The following is a 25,486-nucleotide window of genomic DNA, read 5'->3' as shown; positions in this document are numbered from 1 at the left end:
CAGGAGCCGGGCAGCGTGCCATGACTGGTTCAGGTCAACCAGATGACCAAGGTTTCAGCAGCAGGGAAAGGATAGCTCCTTCCGGCTTTCTAAACTCACTGCAACAACTATTTCCCAGACTTACCATTCCTGTACTCGACCTTCTCATGACAGATCTTCTCTGTTGTACTTGACTACCTATACAATAAGATTTAAACATTGCCATCCTTTCCGAAATAATAAGCAGTTCTCCAGGGTTTTTTCGTTGTTGTTGCTTTGTTTTTCTTCCGGTACTAGGAATCAAACTCACGACTTTGCGTTTGCCAGGCAGGCGCTGTGCCGCTGAGCTAAACCCGCAGCCCCTAGTTTTCAAGGTTTAAATTCTCTCCTGCGCTCGCAGTTTACATTTACTAAAACCAGCGTTTGTCAATACTAACTCCGATTGTCTCACCTCGGGCTCCGTAGAATCGGTTTAATCCGAAAGAGGGCCTTCAGCTCTTTCAGAGGTCGGAAAAAAGGATAATGAGGTGTCTGTTATAGTTCCCCAAATCTATTGTGTGAAGAGTAGCCCAGATAAATTCAAAGCTTTAAAAATATTTTTCCTCAAAAATATGACAAGAAAGGAGCAAACGAAACTCAGTTCATGTTTCTTAGGTTTACCCACCACACCTCTTGTGGGTTCCAATTCAGCCGAACCTTCCTAGACAGGCATGCTCTAGCCACCCTTCAAGGGTCCTGATTTTGAAAAGAGGAGTTGACCAATCAGGTGCGGAGCACTGTTTGGCGCTGCCTTTTGAGCCTGGGCTGGGTCGGCGGAGGGGCGGCCGCGGTGCACCGGGCGTCTGCGGAGGAGGTGGGGGCTGGCTCAGGCATGAGGAGAGTTGCGTGGCTTTAGTGCAGTGGGATGTGTAGGCGGGGTGCCGCCGGCAGGCTGATGGGGGAGAGGAGCACCCTGTAAAACGGGGTGACGGCCGCGACCAGCCCGGGCGGGGACCGGGACTGGAAGAGCGCCCGAGCAGCCGGCTGGTCCGGACGCTGCGCTGGGCCGGGGGCGCGGGCCGAGAGACTTAGGCCGAGCTGCGCCTGCCGGGTTGGAGAGACAAGCAGGGGTCGTCTTTGCGTTTCAGAGAGAGCTGGAGCGGGCTGAGAGAGGTTTGAAGGGATCATTGGAAGTGGCCGGAAGTGAAAGGCTGGCAGCGGGCCCTAGTGCACGGTACCGAAAGAATCGGGGAGTGAAAAGGGAAGTCTGTGCAAGTAACTGAAGGGACTAGATGAGAAAAAGAAGGTTGGTGTAAGTGCAAGAGTGAGGCGTGGCTGGATCCCAGGGTCTAGGGAAGAGGGTGTGTGTAAGTGCAGAGAAGGGAGAGGGAAAGCCGTGGAAGTGGCTGGGGCCCGGGGCCGGAGGGGTGCCAGACCTGGCCGGAAAGCAGAGGAGCGGAGCTCTCACCTGAGAGTGTTGGGGAACTGGAAGACTTGGTGGCGAACAAGAGTCAGAACCCAGATCTTGCCCCGGAGAGGGCACGACGCGTCCAGGATGTGGGATCAGAGGCTGGTTAGATTGGCGTTGCTGCAGCACCTTCGGGCTGCCTATGGTATTAAGGTCAAGGGTGGCCGTGGGCAGTGCGATCGCAGGAAACGTGAACCAACAGCCACTGAAACAGGGGTAAGTTCTTGGAAAAGGGCATTTATGTTAAAAGGCGGACGTTACTCCCGGTACCTTCGCTTATTACCATGTCATGCTAGAATGTGACTCTACTGTGAAGAAATGTAGTTAGGTGCATCTCAATTCGATCCATGCGATCGCCTGTTATTTAAAGCATAACATTCTTGTTTCTTTTCAGGAACTTTTGGTCATTGAGAGAAAGTTGCAAGATTTTCCAAGCTCAGCATTATTAAAATTTTGGACAAGATAATTGTTAAAGGCAGGGGGAAGGGGTCCTGTGAAATGTAGGATGTTCAGTAGCGTCTGGCTTCAACATAGGAGATGCCAGTAGCATCTCTTATTTACCTCAGTCAAAAATGTGTCTAGATATTGCTTATTTACTTATTTCATGGTGCTGGGGATTGAACCCAGGACCAAGCCACGGTCTACAATAAGTCCCACGTCTTTTAGAGGTTCAAATGCAAGTGTAAAATTAGTGACAGGTTATTTATATCTGATGTGCAAGACCACTCAAGGTAACTAATGCAGATGCTTCCTCTTGTGATCCTTAGTGTCTTAAAACTTGAATGTGCATTTTTTAAAAAAGGACTTTTAAGGTGGTGAAACTGACTTAAATAATTGCCTTGGCCACTTCAGGACATAGTTGGAAAAGCACTTTTCGTTAGAATGTGGTAAAGATATCAGATATAATAATAGTCACTTCTGTTGTGTTTTGGGAAGTAATCGTTGAGTGATAGGAATTACTGTTTTCCTTATCAACTGTCTAAGCCTTCTGTGTATGTTAGTGTTTGTAAGGTGACTAAAGGAAACTACATTTAAGAACACTGGGAGAACCTGTCGTATTTTGGGAAAATGTTAATGTTTAGGCTAAATTCTGTTTAAGATCTTATTAAGCACACCTGAATTGATTTTCCATAGCCACTGGAGAAAGAAGCCTCTAAGTACTTTGAGGATGATGGCTTTACCTTGGCCACCCTTGCACACCTAACCTCTAGCATAATGTCTAATAATTAGTATTTATTTGTTACCAAGTGCACTTGAAATAATTATTTTGTTTGGACTGATAGCTTATAGTTTATTTCTAATTTTTCTTATTCTTAAGATTTTTAATTTGCCCAATGTTTAAGAAAATTTGTTTTACACCATATATTTGTGTTAGAGTAACAAAGTTTGTCGTTTCAGGGTAAAATATTTGGAGTCCCTTTTAATGCCTTGCCCAATTCTGTTGTACCAGAATATGGACACATTCCAAGGTAAGCACAGTTCGAAATGAAGAGTAAATAGTTCAAACTGGTTTTAGAGGGTTTAAAAATAAATAGCTTGATGTCCCCATGGTTTCATACAAACAATTGATTTCATCTTTCAATATTAGCTAATGTAAAGGTGAGATTTTGAATGTATAATTTGTGTTCCTTTCCAGGACTAAATTTTAATGTCCACTAATGAGTCCATGTTTGAAAATCAAGTTATTTTTGTTGTGTCAAGAGTTCTGAATTCTCTACTGACTGTTTTGCCACAATTCAGATTAAATAATACACTAAATTATAGTCAGGTGTGGTGGTGCATGCCTGTAATCCCAGTGCTCAGGAGGCTGAGTTGGAGGGCTGTCTCAAGTTTGGGGCCAACTTGAGCTACATAGGAAGTTCAAGGCCAATCTGAACTACATAGCAAGACTTTGCCTCAAAAAACAAAAACAGAAGTAGATCACCAATTCAGTAATAATTTTGATTTTTTTGAGACATGTTGGATAAAAGACTGTAAGAAAAGAATATTTGTGCATAGTACACATATGTACTGCTTTAACTTTCCTATGCCACTTGCTCTTTGTGAATAACTTTTTGAGTAACAGCGTCAGAAATTACCAGGGACGTTTGTCTTCATAGCTATAAAATGCATATAAAGAAACTATCTTCTCTCTTACTTTATTTTCCCTCTATACAAAGTAGGTTTCATTTTTGTTTACTGTAGTCCAGTAATGTAGCTTTCAGCTAGAGTGCTTATTGAACACTTTGCTTCCTGCCTATGATTTTCCTCTATTAATCCTTAGGATTAGATGCACAATCTTACTAAGATAGCCACTTAATATTTTGCTTTTTATGTGATTTATGAATGGCTGGTTTTCCTGTTATGAAAACCTATAATAGTTTTCAATATTTGGAATTGCAAAGTGATATCCCTAGGAATAATGACTAATTCTTTGTTATAACTTTTTTACCTCATTAAAAAACCAAACCCAAAAGCCAAACAAAGAACCACATATCCATTACCCTTTGTAAGTTGGGTTGACATTCTGCCTCTATGTACCACAACTGTTGTAGCTGGAATGCCTTCTAATTTGTCGGTAGCAGTTGTTGAATATCTAAGTATCTAAGGCTAACATGGTTTGAGATTATTGCTCAAAATAAAGAAATTGAGCACACAACCCTTAAGATGAGAAAGATTGTAATAACTGGGCTATATCTTACCATTCTGAGGGATAATGTTTGGGTGAGAAAAACAGCTTATTTTTGAACATATGTTGTAGATGATAGATATTTAAAGCTATGTCTGCTGTAACAGATAACCCATGGAGGGATGGGAGATAAAAGAAGGTGGCCTTGGACAGAGCCCTGAGTTATTCCACTATCAAGAGGTCTGGTGGAAGATGAGGCAGAACCAGAAAAGGAATTTGAGAGGGAGATGGGAGGAAAACTGTAAGAGTGGCAAAAAGAGTAGTTTTGAGCAGTGGTCAGATGTGTCAAATGCTGATGCATCAATCAGCACCTGACTGTGCGCTTAGGAATGCAAAGGCCAGTCTTGGCTGTGATGGAAATTATCTGGAGCAATGAGGTGGAGAGTGTGATTGGAGGGGGGTGAGTAGAGCCTGAGTTGTGCTGAAACGGAGGCAGTCAGTAAGCCAAATCTTACATGCTGAAAGCAAGCAGAGAAATAGAGGCAGATGCAAAGAATGTAGAACTAAGCAGGCACCGTGAAGTTGGCTAATAAAAAGATGCCCTTGAAGAAGAATTTCCAAGGAGCAGGGAAGATAACAGCAAGCCTTTTATCACAAAGATTAAAGTGGTTTATGACATTAGAACTTGTGAAAGGGGCATAGTACGGGGTCTGCTCATGATTTGGGAAGAATAGGATTAGGTAAAGTGTATATCTGGCCACGTCAAACAACTTTCTCTTTCAGCTTTCTTGTGGATGCTTGCACATCTTTAGAAGAGCATCTTCATACCGAAGGACTTTTTAGGAAATCAGGATCTGTTATTCGCCTAAAGGCGCTAAAGGTTTGCATATTTTTGAACTATAATTTTTCATTTCTATTATTTTCTGGTTTGTTTTTTTTATGATTGAAATATCTGGAACATAATTGAATGATTGACAGAAACTGAACTGGGAAGTTTGTTTTGTTTTTTTTCTGGCAGAGAAATCTTTTTGAAAAGAAATTGTGTATCATTTGTATGCATCAAAAGTTTACCTCCTAACTTCAAATTCGTAGCCTTAGAAAGTACTGTATGAAATGAAAACTTTTTAGTTTTACTTTTACCTTTCTACAGAGAAGTAATAGCTATTAAATTAAGAGGAGTTTATGAAAGCTCTTTAATAGATAAGGATTAATTTATTTGCAATAAATTCTGAAGCCATGAAGATGCTCAGTATTATTGTATTTGTTTCAGAATAAACTGGATAATGGTGAAGGTGGCCTGTCTTCTGCACTCCCTTGTGATATTGCAGGACTTCTTAAACAGTTCTTTAGGGAATTACCAGAGCCTGTTCTCCCAGCTGATTTGCATGAAGCACTTTTCAAAGCTCAACAGTTAGGACCAGAGGAGAAGAACACAGCTACGTTGTTACTTTCCTGCCTTATGGCTGATCATACAGTTGATATATTAAGATATTTCTTTAACTTTCTCAGGAATGTTTCTCTTAGGTAAGTGCTAACTATAAGTCTCTGGGAAGTGATAGTTTAATTTCTCAACTACCTAAAGATTTATCCTTTTGGATAATAAGTTCCATTTCCAAATGGAAATTTTTGTTTTAAAAAAGTATACCCTGTAATTTAAGGAAGACTATACAATTGATTTCCTATTTTCCTGATGTCTTAGTGTCTTATGAGGTTCCTTGTACACAGAATGACTTCTTGTTACTATGTTTTTAAAATATTTGTGCTTTGCTTTTTAAATATTTTGCCTCCTTGCTGTCAGTCCACTAATTTTACACCTACTTGCCACCTTCTAATACTCTTAATTTTCTACTTGTGGCTTTCAAAATCAGGTTAACATGTTTAATTTGTACAGAAAAGCAAAGTGTGGACTCTTGATTACCATGATTTTTATGATCTATGCTAATTATATGGAGACTGTATATGTTTTGGTTCTCTCTTGCCTTTTTCTTTGTTGTTTTGATTTGTGATGCTGGCAATTGAACCCACAGGCTTCCACATGGTAGGTAAATCAGTCTCTACAGCTGAGCAATCTTCCTAATCCTTTTTAACTTGGTTTGACTTGTGTATGACTAATAGATTAATAAATGAAGAGGTCTTCAAAATGTGCTTAATATGTTACCAAAACTTTCTATACTTTTACCTGTTTCTCCATCTAATAAAACCTGTTTTCTCTTGTAAGGTCCAGTAAGAATAAGATGGATAGCAGCAATCTTGCAGTAATATTTGCACCAAATCTTCTTCAGACAAGTGAAGGACATGAAAAGATGTCTGCTAACACAGAAAAAAAGCTACGATTACAGGCTGCCGTAGTGCAGACCTTTATAGATTATGCCTCAGATATTGGTAAGCTGCATCATTAAGTAATAGGACTTGATTAAGTGGGGGAAATCCTAACTTCTTCCACATCAACTATGAAAACAACTGTTAGAAAGTCAGATATTAGCTACATGTGTTTGGAGGGAAAAGCAAAGGAAGCATAATAAATAGTCTTACTATGAACGTTGTTTTTAGGACGAGTACCAGATTTTATCCTGGAAAAGATACCAGCTATGTTGGGTATTGATGGTCTCTGTGCTACTCCATCGTTGGAAGGCTTTGAAGAAGGTGAACATGAAACCCCCAGTGAGTGTAAGAGAAAGCGAAGACAAAGTGTTGGAGGTAAGTGTCAGTCTCATTTTAGGGAGGAGCTGTGATTTACTTACTGGTACTTCCCATTTGAACATAAAGATGCATAAGCTGTAGTATATGCCTTTTTGATACACAGTTGGAAGATTTGACATGCATGTGACATATATGTACTATTATATAAAATATGTACTATTATATAATATATGTACTATTATATATGACATCTATACAATATATGTCATATAATAGTGACAGCACAGCATAGTATTAAGTTTTCCTGTATATTTAGTACAAACATAAAATGTGTTCAAAGAAGAAAAGTTCCCTGAGTACAAATGATCAGAGACTTGTCAGAGTAAGTCAAACTGGACTTGTTAAAGAATAAGTGGAGGGGACTTGGGTGAAGGATCAGAAAATTTGTGTCTATACTAGAAGAGAAGGTGCTGTGAAGAAAGTTGTGTAGGAAGAAAGTAATCTGTGTGTGTCTTATAACAAACCAGTGTGATTTGAGTGAAAGGTTCATTGTATGGACTAGAATAGTATGGTGAACTTGATGTCAGGCTGAAGAACTAGAATATTAACCTGGATGTAAGTTAACCATTGAAGAGATTTGACTTGAGGCATAAAGTAGTTTAGGAAATTATTTCACTGAAAGACTCAACAAAGGAACATAGGCAGAAAGGTCAGAAATATATGGCAGTAGTATTAAGTATGAGGCCATTTGTTAAAGAAACTGTCTTTCAGCATAAATTTTTGACCCCTTTGTCAGAAATCAGGTAGCTGAATGTGCCTGGGATTGTTTTTGCATCCTCTAATCTGTTAAATCACATGTTTGTTTATTTATTCGCTTATTTATTTTGTAAATACCATGGTGTTTTTGTTACTATAGCTTTGTAGTATAACTTAAGAGACCCAGATTGTAGTGCATCCTTCCTTGTTCTTATTGCCCAGAATTGCTTTTGCTATTCTAGGTATTTTCTGGTTCCATATGAATTTTAGGAATGTTTTCTTTATTTCTGTGAGGAATGCTGTTGATATTTCATTGGGGTTGTGTTAAATCTGTATATCCGATTTGGAAGTACGGCCATTTTGATAATACTGGTTCTGCCTGTCTGGGAACAAGAACCATTTTCTCATGTCCTCTTCAATCTTCTTTTTTAGAGTTCTGTAGTTTTCATTGTAGAGGTATTTCATTTCCTTGGTTAATTCCTCCTATTTAATTTTTCTTGATGTTATTGTGAAAGGTGTTATGTCCCTAATTTCTTTTTCAGTGAGTTTATTATTGGTATATAGGAACATTATTGATTTTTATGTATTGACACTATGTCCTGCTATGCTACTGAATTTGGTTATTCTAGGATTCTTTTTGTGGAATTTTTTGGGTCTTCCCTGTAGAGGATCATGTCATCAGCAAATAATAATTTCATTTCTTCCTTTCTTATCCATATTCCTTTTCTTTCTCTTCCTTGATAGCTCAGGCTAATGTTTCAAAAACTAGATTGAGCATTAGTGATGACAGACATCCTTGTCTTGTTCCTGATTTTACAGAGGAAACTTTCAGCTTCTCTTTCAATGTGATATTCAGCCTTGTATATTTTGAGACAGGGGAGTCTTGCTAAATTGCCCAGGCTAGACTTGAACTCACAATCCTACTGCCTCAGCCTCCTGAATAGTCAGGAATACAGGTGTGAGCTGCCGTGGTCAGCTCATCTTAATCATTTTTAAGTACACTTCAGAAGTAATAAGTACATTCACATTATTGTGCAACTCTCTAGACTTTTTGCTTTTATAAATACATGAATTACTCTAGCTTAGTTTTATGCTACATATAAAGTATTCAGTTGTCAGAATCTACACAGGATCCTATGAATAAGTTCTTATAAACAGACAGATTTAATCTTATAACTTTTCTGTGCTCTGCAATGTGAGTATATGTGCATACTACTCATTATTGTCACTGAGCTCACAACTTTCCTAGATACAGTGCTGAGCTAATCAGTATACCCTTATTAATGTTGTATTTCCTGGAATGAAATGTAAATAAAATGATGAGACTATTATAGAGGTTGAGACTTACTTTTTCTACTTCTCTATATACTCTAGATCAGTATTGGCAAACCTTTTAGAGGCAAGTGCCCAAACTACAACCGAAAGTTGTGATCTAATCTTGGCCCTTTATATTTATTTATTTATTTTTTATTTGAGACAGGTTCTCACTAAATTGCCCAGGAGAGACTGAAACTTGCAACCCTCCTTACTGTATGTTTCGATCACCCTTTGTATATTATTGGGCTGTTTCTGAACTTAAATAAATATCTGGAGTGATTTGGTGATTAATTAGGTAAATGAACATATTGAAAGGACTTTTTTGTGTTTTAGTGTGGCTGAAAATTAGGGACATTTTACATGAAGCTATTCCTATTGAAGTCCAAGTTTTAGGCCTGTAATATTCAGTATCTCTCTGACTATTTGACTATTTCATTTTTGATACTTTGTTTCTTTTCCTTGTTTTTTGTAATATTATACTTGCTTTCCCCTCTCTTTGGCCATTTGTTCTGTCCGAATTTTAGGATTTTCTTTTTCTGACCACCTCCTAAATATTCCATTCTTTCATCCTTGACCTTCTAAATATTCATTCAGATAAGGTCTCACTGTGTAGTTCAGGCTGATTTTGAACTCACAGCAGTTCTCCTGCCTCAGCCTCCTGAATGCTAGGATTACAGGGGTGTGCACCACCACAATGCCTGGCTTATGCCTTGTAAACATCTTTCTTTAGCTTCATATTCTCATACTTCTCATTCTTATTAAATGACTTCCTTCACTTGCATTTGTGAAAACTACCATTTCTGGGCTAATAAATTGCAAATTGACTTCCAGCTCTGATTTCCCCAAAATGGGTTCGTACCCATTTCAGCGTCTCAGAGCTGTGCCTTATTCTCCTCCGAGTTTTCGTCTTTATCAGGCGGCACCGTTGTCACACATCATCAAAGTCAGAGCTCTCGGTGTCTGTGCCACCTCTCTCTGGTTCTCATGGCCCAGGATCACCAAGTCTTGCCACTTTGGTCTCTTAAACACTCCCTCCCTGCCTCCATTTCCATCACTCCCATGTCAGCGCAGACCTGTGTCTCTGCAACCAACAAGAAATGATGCCCCCTTCTGTACTGTATGCACATTTATTTATCATTTTATTGTATTTTTTTAGAAATATGGGATTACAAGTGGGAATGGAATAGAAATGGATCCTTTAAAGTGTATAACCTGATACAAAGTTATGTATTACAAGACTACTAATACTAATAGCAATATGCATTGCTGGTAAAAGAAAAGTAGGTGTTTTTACTGATGGTATAATTATATATGCCTTGCATTTCAGATTTTGTTAATGGAGCACTAAATAAACTTAAATCTAACAGAACGCCTGCTGTTACACCTCAGCAGGATGGAACCGGTAGGTATTTGTTAACTATTTAAGTGAAAATTTCTGTAGTGGTCTAACAAAAAATAATTACAATAAAAATTAGTTATTTTAGTTAATATTCAAATCTATTAAATATAAATATTATTTTCAGTGGAGATAGTGTATATGATTTTGTGACATTATTGATTATATTGGATGTAATGAACTCAAAATTGTGGGTAATATTTTCTTTTATTCTGTTATGTTTTCAATTTTCTTAATTGGGATTTTTTGTTGCTTATAATTTGGGTTGTACTGAACATGTGGATTAGCTCAACTTCTTTTTTGTTTTAGAACCAGAAATTTATTATTATATCTTCTAATATTTTATCCTGATTTGCTTGTTTATATATCCAGCCAATAACAGACAACATGATCTTTTATTTTCCAGAGTGATAGAATAAACTGGGTAATACCAGGTTATGAAAAGCAAATATAGTATTTAAATTAGTTTTTTGTTTTGACTTTTCTTCTGGTGAGGGTGAGTTATTTTCATTTTGTTTTTTGTTTGTTGTTTTTGTTTCAACAGGGTCTTGCTATGTTAGTCAGGCTGGCCTTGAACTCACAATGTAGGTATAGGCTGGCCTCAAGCTCAGCAATCCTGCCTTAGCCTCCAGAGTGCTAAGATCATGGGTTGACTATAATTTCTTTCCCTGTATTAATATTCTTTCATCTATATTATATGCATCTTTTATTCTTTTTGAATTTTAAGTTTTTGCTGCTTCTGAGGTCTTGCCACTTTGCATGTTGTCTCTTTTTTTAACAATGTTTTAGTTATGTGGCACATTTAATAATGGAACTATAGCACCTACGTTTTTAGGTCTAGGTAGCAACTTTATAAGGAGAAATTATATCAAGCTTTGGTATTATATCTATTCTATGGGAGAAACAATAAACTGGTTTTGTTTTGTCTCGTTTCCAGCCCAGCTGTCTGTATCCCCAATGATTCTCACACCAAATGCTAAGCGTAAACTGCCAGTAGATTCTTCTCATGGTCTCTCAAGTAAGAAAAGGAAGTCCATCAAGCACAATTTTAACTTCGAGCTGTTGCCAAGTAATCTCTTCAGTAGCAGTTCTACACCACTTTCAGGTAGCAAATAGGTTTTCTCTAACTGTGTTGTAAGTATTAAGCATTAACAGTTAACCTCGGGCGGGTGTCATTTCAACCAGTTGATTCTTCTTCCCATGAGTGTATGCACGTCTGTTTGTTTTATACTGACTGCTTTGCATACTTTTTTATTTAGAACATTGTATTTGTCTTTGATGTTTGTTTTTAGTGAAATATAAGTTCTGGTCATTTTCTTTTACTAATTTGTGTTTATTTGTGAAAAATAACCTATAATTTTGTGCTACAGCCTATAAAAACTCTTATCATAAGTACACTAGGTAGAATTTTTATACCTCTCCAGAGCTGAACAGTATTCTTTTACAATACAAAATGGACCTATTTGGGGCACTGAGACTGAATAGGAAGGAAGTGCCAAAAGATCTACAAAAGAAGAAACTGAAAAGGGGAGAAATGTTAGCATAGCAGAGAGGGAAAGTCTGTGTTATGAAATGGAAAGTCAAAAATGCCATCTCCTTATTGTCAACTATTTGTAATACAGAAATGATAGAACTTGAAAGAAGAGGAAACAAACAGTTCCAACAGTGGCCCATGATTATAGTAATGCTCTGGATGGTATCGGCAGAGTTGACCAACATCTAACAAGCTATCCTATAATCAAAAGGCAAGGGAAAAAATACTATAAAATATTTATGTACCTCTGGGCCAAATGATATGGAACTCGTTTGTTACTTATTTAAAACAAAGGGTTTCAAAAAGTCAGTTTACAATTTAGATTAAGTCTAGAAGACCGAATAATTAAATATCGGATAGTGAATCATTAGCAAGTACCTCCATCATCAACGTCTTCACCTTTGTGTTTAGTGGGGAGACCTTTTACTGCACTTATGCCACCCGCAGAAAAAAAGGAAAGGCCAACACGACAGTGTAAAGTGTGTTATTCAAAGAAAGACAATAATGCAAAAAGAATTTGGAAAGGGACTACATACTGCTGTCCAGAGTGTAGCATTGAGTTTTGTGTTGAATGTTGTAAGATATTCCATACACAGAAAAATTACTGAATAAATTTGATAAAATTGTTATTTTTATTTTTCCTGTTATCTTATAAAATTAATTTTAAAAACATGGCATTTTTGGTCACTCTGTATTTAAGTATTTGGACTGGTAAGTGGTTAATGTGAGTACCTATTCTTGGCAAAGAGCTTTTTCAGATTAATACCATCCTTAGACGCCAAAACTTTATTCTATGTTTTACGACATGTCTGGAGTTTCATAAGGTCTCCTGCCTTTTAAAACAGACACTGACTCATTAAAATTTAATGATAAGAACTGTGATGTTTATGTCTGCAGCTCTCTCAGTAGTTAGAGTTTGGAGACTTAAACTCCTTTAAATAACTTGGTGTTTTCTTAATATTCAAAAGCCTTTCCAGTTTGGAAGACTTTTTCCAAATAGCAAATGGGAATTGTAGTTTTACCTGCCTCTACTTAATAGCATCAGAACGTCTTTCCCAAAAAACAAATCTATTTATTCTTTCTCCAAGCTGCCCCCAAAATTTAAACATTCGTGTGTTGTTTTAACCATAGTTTGAGTGTGCATAATCGGTGTGTTTTCTTTATTTAAAAAGTTATAAATTTTAACAGTAATCCCATTATATTTAGTTCACTATTTTCTTGGATTGTACTTTCTCAGCTACAATTTAATAAATTCCATCTGTAACATTGAAAATGAGTTGATGTTTAAGCTTTGGTGATAACAAATCCCATGCTTTGTTTTTAATATGCATCAATCCATAATTCTTAGGTTAATTTTTATGAATTGTAGATCCATGATTTATCACACATGATTCTTACATGTGTGATAAATTTACATCACTCAACATACTTTAACTGCCTCCATGTGACCACAGATGCACTTTCAATATGCCTGGATTATAGCTCTGGGATAAAGCTACCTGTGTCATGTTGAGTGTGTATGTGTTGGCCTACAATATTTTCTTTAGCCAAAGTCATTGTGATGGTTGTATCATTTCTGCTTTCATGACAAAAACAAAACAAAAACAAACTTTAGGAAGGTCTGAAGTCTTTATCAGTAACAATGATGAAGATAGAGAGTTAATGTTTGTTGGGTGTATACTAGGTGGAGGTAAAACATAAGTTAATTTAATTGAATTTCTGTTGTAATCAGTTTTTGCATGGAAAATGGTAGTGCCAGGGTGGCTAGGCATTGTTATAGATAGGTTTTGCTTAAGAAAAGAAAGTGGTGCCAGGGTGGCTAGGCATTGTTATAGATAGGTTTTGCTTAAGAAAAGAAAGTGGACAAGTTTCAGTCTAGAGTCAGGTGGACAGCAATTGGAAAAGCAGCTGTATCCTGGATAATCAGGCTCCAACTTGCTTTTTGAGTTTTTTTTTTTTTTTTTTATGACAGTATAATTAATATTCGGTCGTAGATACTATATTGGAAATTATATGTAGCAGTATTACTTACATTCACTGTCCAAAGCCATTTTGCAAGTAGTTGAGCTAACTCACCTCCTATAGCTTTCCCTACTGAATGACAGTGTCATCCCTTTTTGCCCCGCTAAGAGTTTAAAGCAGAAGAAATATGAGAGTAGTGCTTCATTTAACCTTTAACAGGCAAATAAAAAGAATGGTACTTCTTATTTGAGTCAGTTATTTGACCTCTGACGGTTCTAGCTAGAAATTATATGATTTTTGTTGTTGCTTGGGGATGGATATTAAAGCTGCTGTTACTGTTTTATACTGTGAAAAGAAAATAAGTGTGTGTGACACAGGTGTTTTGTGTTTTTTTTTTATAGTTCACTGTGACACAAGCCCAGAAGGGTCATCTCAGAGTTCACTCTCTCCTGTTGCCATCAGTGGCAACCATTTGATCAGTGCAGGTGTGCTAAGGCGAAGTAAAAGAATTGCAGGCAAAAAAGTTTGCAGGTAATTTATCGAGGATGCTTTGTGGTCATTGGATTAATACTTTATATATATATATACATATATATTATCATATGATTCAAATATGATTCTTGGTAAAATAATTTTGTCATTCTACCAAGAACCAGATTTGAATACTCACTTTTAAACTCTCTTTATGTATCTTATTCATCAGATACCTTTCATATAACCAACCAAAAAGAAATTCCTAATTTGAGTCCACTTTGCTTGCTTAGAATCCTGTATCAATGGGCGTAATTTTACAATTTCCTGTAAACATGGATGCACATATGTTATTGTGGTATAATGTTTTTAATTCTGGGAAGATACCCAGAAGAGGAATAGCTGGGTTGGGTGGGACCTCTAATCCTAGTTTTTTGAGGACTCTCCACACTGATTATACCAGTCTGCACTCCCACCAACTGTAAAGAAGGGTTTCTTTCCCCCACAGCCCCTCCAGCAATTATTGGTTGATTTCTTGATGCTAGCCAGTCTTTCTGGAGTGAGATGGAATCTCAGTGTTGTTTTAATTTGCATCTCTCGAGTGACCCATGATGTTGAGCATTTTTTCATTTATTTATTTGCCATTAGTATTTCTTCATCTGAGAAGTATATATTCATCTCAAAAGCCCAGTTTTGGATTGGGTCTTTGAACTTGGGGGGCCTGATTTTTTGAAATTCTTTATATGTTCTAAACATAAGTCCTTTGTCTGAGGGACAGCGGGCTATAATTTTTTCTAACTCTGTCAGTTGTCTTTTCACTTTGTTGCCCAAATGCCCATCAACCAAGGAATGGATAAAAATGTGGACCATTTTTTTATATAATGGAATACTACTTAGCCGTAAAGAGAACCTCAAGACTTCTGTAGGTAAATGGATGCAACATGAGACCATGCTCATAAGTGAAATAAATCAGACCCATGTATGTAAACATCATATAATCCCATGTGTGCAAGAAACTGAAAGAGTAAATAAGAGCCAAACTGTACAGTAGATATTGTGACTAGGGAGGAAACTGCAAAAAAAAAAAAACTGTGATGGGAGAAAGGGGAAAGGAAGGAAGCTGTCATGGTTGATACATTGTGTCAATTTGGGGAGTCTGGTGGCTGGGCTAAGTGACTCCACAGTTCCACAGCCTGAGGTGAAGAGGACATGCCCTTACCACTCTGAGATGTTGTTCAGTGTGTCACCTTGAGAAGTTTAGAAGGGTAACTGAGTGACCAGGCAGGGCTGGGTCCTTCCTCTGTATCATCCTGAGCCTGTGCAGGAGGAGGCATGGAGATGGTGTGAGTGCTGTGCGTCCCTGGGCAGGGGGGCCTGCTGACAATATGAGGGAGGGAAGAGGCTTGTTGCCCCACCCCCCTGTGCTCTTGCTGCTTTTGCTGTCTTGTGCCACCTTAACGTGTTGCCCCTGTGCCCTGCCACCCTGCTGTGGAGGCAGCTGATCGTAGACTAAAACCTCCACAGACTGTGAGCTAAATAAACCTTTCCTTCCTTAATTCTGGGCATCAAATAGGCTGTCTCAGCAGCAACAAAAAAAAGTAACCAAGACAGAAGGGAAAAGAAAAAAAAAAATATATATATATATATACACACACAAGGTAGTTATACAGCTAGTTTCTCTTAGTTCTTTTAAAAATAAGTTTTGTGCTGATACTTTTTTAGAAAATATTTCATGCCTATATCTTGTAGTCTGAATAACCGATGAATATAACAATATACAATGTAGTAATTATTGTTACTGTCCTACTAGCTAGCCTGCTTTGAAACTGTTTTATTGTTACTTTTACTTTTTTCTCTTTAAAATTTTAAAAAAGACACCAATTAGTATCAATTTAAGATTTTCTCTACAAACTAATCCAAGGAATTAAAAGATACCTGAAAAATTTTAAAAAACATTTTAAAAAGCTAGTCTAATGTAATGATTCAGAGTTATAAGTGACTGAACTTTTATGATAAATAAATCATTTTTATATGCAAGCACAGTGTGTTTATATATGATGTCGTAAAGCTTTATCTTCAAAAAGTTACTTCTCTGTTCAGTTACTGGCAGTATGATTTACTTTGAACTTTCTCAAGTTTCATTTTGTAAGAATTTCTTACATTTGTTCTTTAAACTGATCTTTTAAATTCTATTCTTTATAGGGTGGAATCAGGAAAAGCAGGCTGCTTCTCTCCTAAAATCAGTCGTAAAGAAAAGGTTCGAAGATCTCTTCGTTTGAAATTTAGTCTGGGGAAAAACAGAGACCCAGTAAGTGTTTTGTCATTTCATTGATGGTTTACATTAGCATAAAGCTGTAGACTTCATACTAAAAGATCCCTTCAGTCCTGCTTCTTCTCCAGTTACTGTGCCATTCTGTTCTCTTTGTATCGAGACTTTTGTCTGAAAGTGATCGGCAATGAGTTCAACATTGCTTGAATTAGCAGTCAAAAATAAATTCTCATTCAGCTTCTCCTGTCAGCAGCAAGGGGTCACTTGCTGCCTTCTGGAATACTCTCTTCCCTTGCTTCTTCGCTGCTTACTTTTCAAATTCCCTTGCAATAGAGGGGCCAAAGCTTAGTCCTTGGACTTGTCTTTTTCTTTCTCTTTATTAAGACTTCAGGTTTAAGTTCTCTAGCTCATTCTTCTAATGCCTTAAGTTAAAACCCCAGCACATTCCTGATTCTGCTTTCTCTCATGCACTGCATCTAATTCACTAGATGTAACTTAGTCTAATTCATTAGAGTATTCTCCAAACTGATCAATTCTCACCAGTACCATTTTCCCATTTTTCTAAGTTCAGTATTTTCTCATCTGGATTCTGTAGCAAGCTCCAAATAACAGGCCCACCTCCTTCTACCCTCGTGCAATACTGCAGCCAAAGCAGTCCTAAGTGAGCTCATGTCACTCTTCTGTTCAGAACCTTCCAAGGATTCTTCATTTCTTTGTGAATAAGAACCAGAGTTCCCACATTGGCCTGCAAGGTTCCACATGATCTGGTCCCGGTCCCCATCTGAGCGCTGCTCCTGGCACTGCCATTCCTGGCTCACTGTTCCCCACTCGTTGATCTCCTTGTTGTTGATTGAACATGCCAGACTGCGCCAGCCTGGGAGACTACACCGGCACATTCTTCTCCCTACAGTGCTCTTCCCCTTAAACCTTCCTCGCTCTTGCCCTTGCTCTTCTTTACTCAAAAATCACCCTGTCATTACTGTATTTAGAATCACGCTCCCACCCTTCATCGCTCCTTATCTTCCTTGTCCTGCTTTCCTCTTTTGTATAGCAGCTTTTGTGTTACGTATTGTGTCTATACAGTATAATTTATTGTTTCTCTTGTTTTGATCAAAATCTCATCTAGGCTATAAATTCCAAGAAGATACGATTTTGATCTTTTTTTCTATGATTTGTGAACAGGCCCTTACAGAGATGGTACAAATTTTATTTTTTTTTAATAGTAAATATGTAAGATTGCTTTTATTTTATAGCTTAAAATACCAACTAATATGTATAATTCTCCTTGGCAGGTAAGAATATTTGTGTTACAAAATTATTTCCCATTATATATCTCTCTTTACTCAGCTGTAGATTTTGAAACCTACAAAGAAATTACTGTTAATATTTCAAATTAATTGAGTTTACTTCTTAACCAAAGTTTTTTTAAATTATTTTTTTCTGTACAGAATGGATGTTCTGGTGTCAATAGATATGAGAATGTTGGTCGGAGACTTGCAAATCAAGAAAGTTTAAAAAATAGGATTGAATCTGTAAAAACAGGCCTGCTTTTTAGCCCAGATATTGATGAACAATTACCAAAGAAAGGTACATTTATGCAGTACTGTTAGTTTTACAAAAAAATCCTGCTTTAGTTCTTTTAGTTGCCTTTTAATGATAAAATGTATTAAGCAATTTGCTGTTCTAGGTAAAGTTCATGTTTGAATCATAGGAATGTTTAAATTGGCAATGTATTTTTCTGTCAACAATTGGAGGATACTTATACAAGAACATATTTGGTATTTTTATATTAAAATTACTTTACCACTAATCTTGAGCTCTTTGGAAGTACATAGTACTTTCATTTGCCGTGTATTTGGATTATATTTCAAAAATGAAGTCAGATATAAAGGATTAAAAGCACTGAACTGCTTCATTTTAGGTTCAGTAAAGATCAGTAAGTCTGAGGAAAACTTAGTAACTCCAGAGCGACTAGATGGAAGAAGTTACCGGATGTCTTGGACAGGACTTAGCAGTTCAAGTTTTCAAGAAATGGATGCAAATGAAGCTTCTCCAAGAATGGGAAATCTTGAAGTGCAAAACTTTTCTTTGGAGCCTGAAATTACAGTTGAAAAGTCACCTGGCATATGCTGTGAACATGCCCCTTCCACTTCACTCAGCAAAACTAATAGCAGTGTAGCGGAAAGCTCCCTTAGTGGCGATGAAAATAACCTGACCTCGGAGACTTTGGTGAAGATCCAGAAAGCCTTTTCTGAGTCTGGAAATAATCTTCACGCACTGATAAGTCACAGGCAATCATCGATAACTAATGTGGGAAAAGAAAAAATAAATGAAGCATCTTATGGAGAATGTAAGTCAGAGGGAAATCTACTTGAAACTAATGATTTGACTGTGAGAGAATCAGAGGAAAGTTATGAAAACTATGCTGTTAAAGATGAAAGTTGTTTTTCAGAAAGACACTTCTCACCACATCCAACTCAAAAGTTTGGTGGAGAAACAACTATAAAATGTTACTCAACTCAGATGAAGGTAGAACATCACAGACACATTCGCTCAGATATACAGAAAGATAATCTAGTACAACAGGAATTACCTGTTGCTGTACAAGTTAAGGACGAGCAGTCCCCAAAAGATAAACTAAGTACTTGGTCAAAGGAGAATGAGAATAGGTTTGAAGAGAACTTAGTGAAATGTGCAGCTCCCAGAGAGGACGAGGCGAAATCCTCTTCCTCTCTGCAGAGTACACGTAATGTAACAAACCTGTCAAAACCTAGGCCTGTGAGAATTGCTAAACAGCAGTCACTGGTGGGAACATGCAATAAAACGGTTTCTGAAAGTGTACATGTGACAGAGCATGGGAAGGTTTCAGATCACATACAGTGGTTTAATCAGCTGTCATTAAATGAATCAAATAGAACAAAAGCAAAGTCACCCCTTAAGTTCCATCGTACTCCTGTCCGGCAGTCTGTTAGAAGAATTAACTCTTTGTTGGAGTATAGCAGACAACCCGTAAGGCAAAAGTTGACTTACCTTGGTGATGCTGCTTCTCCACTGGTGAAATCAATGAGCTGTGACAGCGCTCTTCCCTCTTGTACTGAAAATACATCAAAAGAATCTTCTATTTCATGTACCAGATTAGGTCCTAGAGAACAGAAGTCCATAAAGATGAAGAGGCATCCAGATTCTGGGAATGCTTCTCTTGGGTCTACTAAAGTTTGTAAGCCAGAGGTGATACCTGATGGTCAAGTTAAGGTTCCCTTGGAGGACCTGACCAATCATGATATATTAACGTCTGTTGTGAAGAATGATATGGGATTTTCTCCTGGGATGAAAAACAGAGTCCTTAGGAAACCATCAGAAAGGGAAAGAGCTTGGTACAAAGGTTCTCCAAAATGTCCTATAGCAAAGGCTCAACTACTGCCAACAAGCAAACCTATAGATTTGTGATTGGCAAATGCTGTACTTATCATGAATGTAAATAAAATTAGTAGTTGGTGATCCGACTTGCAGGATAATGTACACAGTAGCTTGTGGTGCAGGATGATTACTAAGCAATGGGTTTTCTCTGAAAACATCTTAATATCTCTGCACATATCATTACTTTGCTTTTCTTAATTATGGCAGTATTTAAACAATTTTTTGTGATCTCTTAGAGGTTACAGACAGTGTTGGCTGGATTTTTAAAAAAGTTTTTAAAAACTACATGATTTCCACTTTGTATGTGTGAGAGGAAGAGTGAAGCCAGTTTTGTCTACTTATTTCTCCAGGTCATGTAAGGTTTCTTGTAAAACCTACAGTGTAAAGGGAAAGAATAAGCCCCGCAGATCTTGCCTTCAATTATATGAATTCATTGTATTTACCAAAATCCCTAGAAAGTAAATTGCTTTAATAGTCTAATACTTTATTCCTGTTTGAGGCAGAATATTTTTTTTCATGTCTCCTGTTCCTGTCCAGTGTGTTTACTTGAACTAAACAACGGCTAAAGCAGAATGATCATGAAAATGTGCTCTTATGATGTAGAAGTAATTGATTACTTTTAAGCCATACTATGTTCTTAAAGGTAATTTGCACGGATGCATGTGTTTGTGTTTTGTTCAGTATAGAAATGAAATTATTTAAGGAGGACTAGTTAAACTTGAAAAAAATTAAGGTGATTTTTTTCTATGCAGATGCTTGATTTTAGAACTTGAATAGTTGATACACCTCTGTACATTTTACTCAGATAAAAACTTACCATGGTCTTGTGTGTAAATGTTATTTATTTAGTGAAGACATTAAAGATAACTTTCTGGAAAATCACCAGTCTGTGACTAATGAAATTCAAAATGACATTTGTAACTTGAAACAAATGGTCAAGCAAATCTGTCTAAATGTATATTTTAAGTTATTAGTTAGACATTGGAGCAAAACAGTAGGATTGCACATACGTGGAACAACCAGACTCACAACGTACAGTACATACATAGGAACAATTTTAAGTCGCCAGATGTGCTTTACAGACTTTTACTTGATAGTATATCAATTTTATTTCACAGCATTTTGCTGTTTTCTATATTCATTACCTGAGAATCAGTCCTTCCTCAAAACTGAGTACAGTGGTACCTTGGCTCAGGAACTTACTTTGTTCTGTGATTTTGGAAGAGATGGCCGTGTTTGTGTTTGAGTGGGAAAGATGGCCATAATCATGCCTGTCACCTGATGCAGCATTTACAAACAAACACGTTTGTGAACTGAGGTACAATGATATTTGACTTACATACAAAGACTAAAAATCTGCAGTTATAATTTCCTTTATCAGATATCAAAAAAAGGTTTATTACATAGACTAGATATGCATTTTGGGTGTTTATTGTAGTTTCCCCAGGTACTTTATTCATCTCTATTTTTAAAAAATAATGCTACAGATTGTACCAAATACTTAAAGCATCCTTACTCATAAATTTCTTTCAGTACTAGAGAAGCCACAAGATCCTGGGTTATAACCCCAGCACTGTCAAAAAACAGTCTGCATTTGCCTGGGAGTATGGTTTCTCTTCAGGCCAAAGTGGAACCTTACTTGATGGTTGGTGTGGATGTTAGAAATAACTGAGGAAAGCAAGTGTTCAAAATCTTCTGGTTCCCTCCTGGGTTTAGGGAAGCATCTCCTGCTTTCCTTGGGATGATGGCTGGCAGGGGGACTTTGCAGGTCTTCCTGAGCTGAAGGGGAGGACACCCCTTTCTGCGGGACTACTTGGTATTCTTGTGGGCTTAACACTAAAAGCCAAACCTTTGCAATTGTGCTTTCCCCTTGGTGCTCAGCCCTTGTGCTGTTTTTGTACAGTCCAAACTTGGCTGTGGATGTGTCCACTGTTCTAGGTTGGAGAAAAATCGAAACTACACCAGGAAGAAATTCATTTTCTTCCGTTCCTCAGTGACCTTGATGCGGGGTTTCAGGAGGCCTCAAATTTCTCTAAGACTCTCCCTAAGATAAAAGCTAGAGCACATGGGCAACCTGGATAAACCCCCTTGGAGAGGGACGCCTCCCAACCCCCCACACTACTCCCAGGTTCCACTCCGCACCGCCAGTCTCCTCTCCTGGATTTCTTTACTCAGTACCACACACTCCCACCCATTGCTACCAAGCTCTGCCCTCTCCACCTCCAGCTTTCACACTGCCTTCCAGACACTGCTTCCAGGTTTACTGCTGCGAGGTTAATAAGGCCCAGACACGGCCTTTTCTGTCCTCAGGGTTGAGATAAAGCTGGAAATTACTGCAGCTGTGTTCTTACATCTTGCCTGCAAACAGGTCCTCGCTTTTAAGAACCAATTCCACAGTCTCCTGCTTAGTCTTTTTGCTGTTCACTTTAAAATCGACAAACTACCAGAGCTGGACAGTTGAGCAGACCTGTCCTGTTAAGAAAACAAAAAACAATGTATTTGTAAGCTTCTGTAACAGAAGAAACAAAGGCCAATAGTATTTTTATGTAAAAGAACATACAGCTTTATGGACAAATATGCACCTTTTTGTTGCTTTAATGAAAACAACTAAAAGCTGACATTCGGTGGTCCTAGAGGTTTTCAAGTTATCGCTTTAACAAAAGTCTAGAATCTTGTGTTAAGTATCCCCAGTAAAAGAGCTCGAAGCAGTGTGTATACTGCTGCCACCGCTAAACGTCCTTAGGACTTCATCTGGTATCTCTTTCCCTTTTAAGCTAAAAGATTTAAAAGCAAAAGCCAAGCTGTTCTGGAGGTGACATTAAAGGCGGTGAGGCGCCTTGTCTAGATAATTGCTTGAGATGGATGGCTTCAGGGGTTGACAGAGAGTGAGTGTATCCAGGAGGTTTCACAGTCAAGAGGTTTACACTCGGATTGCGTGGTTTGAAATGTCCGGTGACGCCTGCCCAGAGAAACGCAGGCGCAGCTGGGATGCTGCTGGCAGCGCTGCGGGGGAGGAGCCACTTTCACCTGCTGGAGGCGGGGCGGGCGGGCTCCTGCGAGGGCCGTGACACAGGAGCTGTCCAGCTCCCAGCGCGCACACAGCAGGCCCAGACCGCACCAGGCTCCCTGCAGCCCGGGTGAGTACTGCGCGGGTGTGGGTTGACCCCCTGCGCCCACTGAAGGGAGCGAGGCCCTCGGGAGTGGGGGAGGTGCCCCGCCGAAAGCCTAGAGCTTGAGGCTGGGGTCAGACAAAGGAAGGTGGGGAATTTAGTGGTCAGGCGATAAATGGGAGGAAGGGAGTCTGGAGGAGGAAATTGGGTAGTTAGATCAGATCCGCATCAGCTGGGGCAAAAGGAAACGCTCCTGCTTTCCGAGCTGTAAGAGAAAGATGAGATGAGGGTGAGGGCTGCCATCTGCCTCTGGCCTTTTCATCACAACTGCAGATTTCACTGTTCCAACAAAGAGCTGTTCCCAGCTCTTTGAGGAGCAAGGTTTTATATCTGGGGGCAGCTAGAAGAAAACCTTTTCTTTGCAGACGAAATTGAGGGGTGTGAATATTTCAGTCTCAGCAAAGAAAATCCGTGGTTTTGCCTCATTCTCCTCTGATCTCCCAGCCCTGAGTAGAATTTCAAAAGGAGGCTTTGCGTGACTGCTGCCTGACACGTCGCAGCCGTCCTCAACAGGTTAACAGCCGCAGGGTCAGCTGCAAGAACAGGACCTCTTGTTCTGTAGGCATAGCCATGGGCACCCATACATAGATCCCCAGATGTTTGTTCCCCCTCCTTCCCTTGGTGTGTCTTTCACCACTACAGCTCTCCCAAACCCTACCCTCCAGAACGACAAGGCAATATTACCAGCACCATACTAGCTGTCCCGGGGCCTCACTGTGTGCTGTGGCGTAGTCCTAAGCTTATTTAGGTGTATTTGCACACATCGTCACAACAACCTTGTAAGCCAGATGTTTGTATTATCTGCTTTTTGCAAAAGAGACAGCTGAGGTGCTCACCTGTTCCTGCCAGATCACAGGACAGGGCCTGAGCTGTGTGGCTTTTCATTCCCCTCAGGATCTCCGTGGTATTGGTTGGGAAGTTGAAACACTCTCTGCCACCATGCCCACCTAAACGTTCTGTGCTTCTTTGTGTCTTCCTAACTGCTGCTCATTAGCCATTTCTTGCCTAAGACTGGGCAAACTCGAAATCCGACCCTTTCTCCAAATTAGAGGAAGTTTTTGTTTGCTTTGGTAAGCAAAGGAGAGAGTGGTGAAGTTAGAGGTAAACAGCCATCATCAAGAATTCAAATAATAACAAATGCTGGAGAGAATGTGGGGAAAAATGAATCCTTCTACATTGTTGGTGGGGATGTAAACTAGTACACAATTATGGAAATCAGTGTGGAGATTCCTCAAAAAACTAAAAATGGAAATTTCATTCAACCCAGCTATTCCCCTTCTAAGTATCTTCCTAAGGGAGCTAAGAAACATAAAGCATATGAGTGAGAACTGCCATTTCAGGGTCCCAGATTTACCAGGAATTCAAGTATGGAAAGAATTACATCTCAGACCATTTGGTTTTTATCATACCTTCCCTCTATGAGGTACTGCCTTACATGAACACTTGAGAGAAAAGCAAACCTCCAGGGATTTTTCACTGCTGTCTCTACTTAGGTGGCCCTTGAACAACAACCTACGGTGGTTACATGATTGCATCATCACAGCTGGTGTGATCAATGTAAATTTGGTCTTTCTCGCTAGGTTAAAAATGGTCTCCAGAATGGTCTCTGCCATGCTCTCTGGCCTACTATTTTGGCTGGCGTTTGGATGGACTCCAACTTTCGCTTATAGCCCACGGACTCCTGACCGCGTCTCAGAAACAGATATCCAGAGGCTGCTTCATGGTGTCATGGAGCAGTTGGGCATTGCCAGGCCGCGGGTAGAATATCCAGCTCACCAGGCCATGAATCTTGTGGGCCCGCAGAGTATCGAAGGTATTTATTGTGTTCTGACAGTGTGAAGTCTCCCTCTGCATTTTAAATCTCATAATTAGTACTTGAGACTGATTATGCTTGCTGCTTCTTCTACACAGTGCGAATATGCACCCCTCACCCGCCCACATGAGAATGTAAGTGCTGTGAGAGCAGTGCCCTTCTGTACCTAATTTGCAGCTGCAGCCTTAGCTTAGCACAAAGTCTGTTACATAACAGGTTGTTAGGGTTTGTATCTGGATTTCTCCCAAGAGCTTCATACATGCATTGGTGGGGCTTTTGGCAGGTGACTGAGTCATGGGGCACCACAGCTAAATGTGATGTTGTGGGGGGGTGGCTTGGTCAGAAGAGGCTCCTCTCTGGGCCGTGGTGACCTGGGAGGGTGTATTTTCTTCCCAGGCTGGTCCCTTTCCTCTCTGATTCCTGGCTGCCAACATGTGAGCAGCCTTTCCGCCCCTACTTCTCTCTACCGTCTTGCCTTGGAAGCCGCCAGCTATGGACTGAAAACATGAGCCAAAATGAACCTCTCCTCCTTTGTGTAGGGCTCGAATCAAAACAAATCAGGCAGGGCTTCCTGCCTTCCTTTTGGGGGAGAATCTAATATCTTCTCAGCTTCTGCCGCCTGTTGCTTCAAGCACATGATTCATTTCAGATCAGTTTCTCTGAGAGAATAAATATCTGCCCTTCTCCTGCAGGAAGTGCTTGGTGAA

At 39.0% G+C, this 25,486-nt stretch overlaps 2 protein-coding genes across 4 annotated transcripts in view; both read left to right on the top strand.

The window, feature by feature from the left end:
* The first annotated feature begins 748 nt into the window (after nt 1–748).
* Arhgap11a (Rho GTPase activating protein 11A) lies at nt 749–20,678 on the top strand. Of its 2 annotated transcripts, XM_013512665.1 has the most exons (13): nt 805–832; nt 1,107–1,642; nt 2,825–2,895; nt 4,818–4,914; nt 5,305–5,558; nt 6,253–6,416; nt 6,585–6,731; nt 10,075–10,149; nt 11,081–11,248; nt 14,041–14,170; nt 16,313–16,418; nt 17,828–17,966; nt 18,301–20,678. In XM_013512665.1, exons 2-13 carry the CDS (start codon nt 1,514–1,516, stop codon nt 19,824–19,826), a joined length of 3,006 nt encoding a protein of 1,001 aa, XP_013368119.1. In that variant the 5' UTR covers nt 805–832; nt 1,107–1,513; the 3' UTR covers nt 19,827–20,678. The 2 variants fall into 2 exon arrangements, with proteins under 2 accessions (XP_005381235.1, XP_013368119.1); XM_005381178.2 differs by having other exon boundaries at nt 749–1,642.
* Nucleotides 20,679–22,647: 1,969 nt separating this feature from the next.
* The window catches only part of Scg5 (secretogranin V), a 46,658-nt gene continuing 43,819 nt past the window's right edge, over nt 22,648–25,486 (top strand). The window contains exons 1-2 of one of the 2 annotated variants that reach the window (XM_005381177.2): nt 22,648–22,933; nt 24,547–24,779. In XM_005381177.2, coding sequence (XP_005381234.1) covers nt 22,785–22,933; nt 24,547–24,779 — 382 coding nt within the window. In that variant the 5' untranslated portion in view covers nt 22,648–22,784. The remainder of the gene's footprint in view (nt 22,934–24,546; nt 24,780–25,486) is intronic. The other variant, XM_005381176.2, reaches the window with a different exon arrangement.

This window comes from Chinchilla lanigera, unplaced genomic scaffold (assembly GCF_000276665.1).
Source record: "Chinchilla lanigera isolate Chin_1 unplaced genomic scaffold, ChiLan1.0 scaffold00015, whole genome shotgun sequence".
NCBI lineage: Eukaryota > Metazoa > Chordata > Mammalia > Rodentia > Chinchillidae > Chinchilla > Chinchilla lanigera.
Note: the sequence above shows the minus strand (reverse complement) of the source record. Positions and strands in the feature narration are given on the sequence as shown.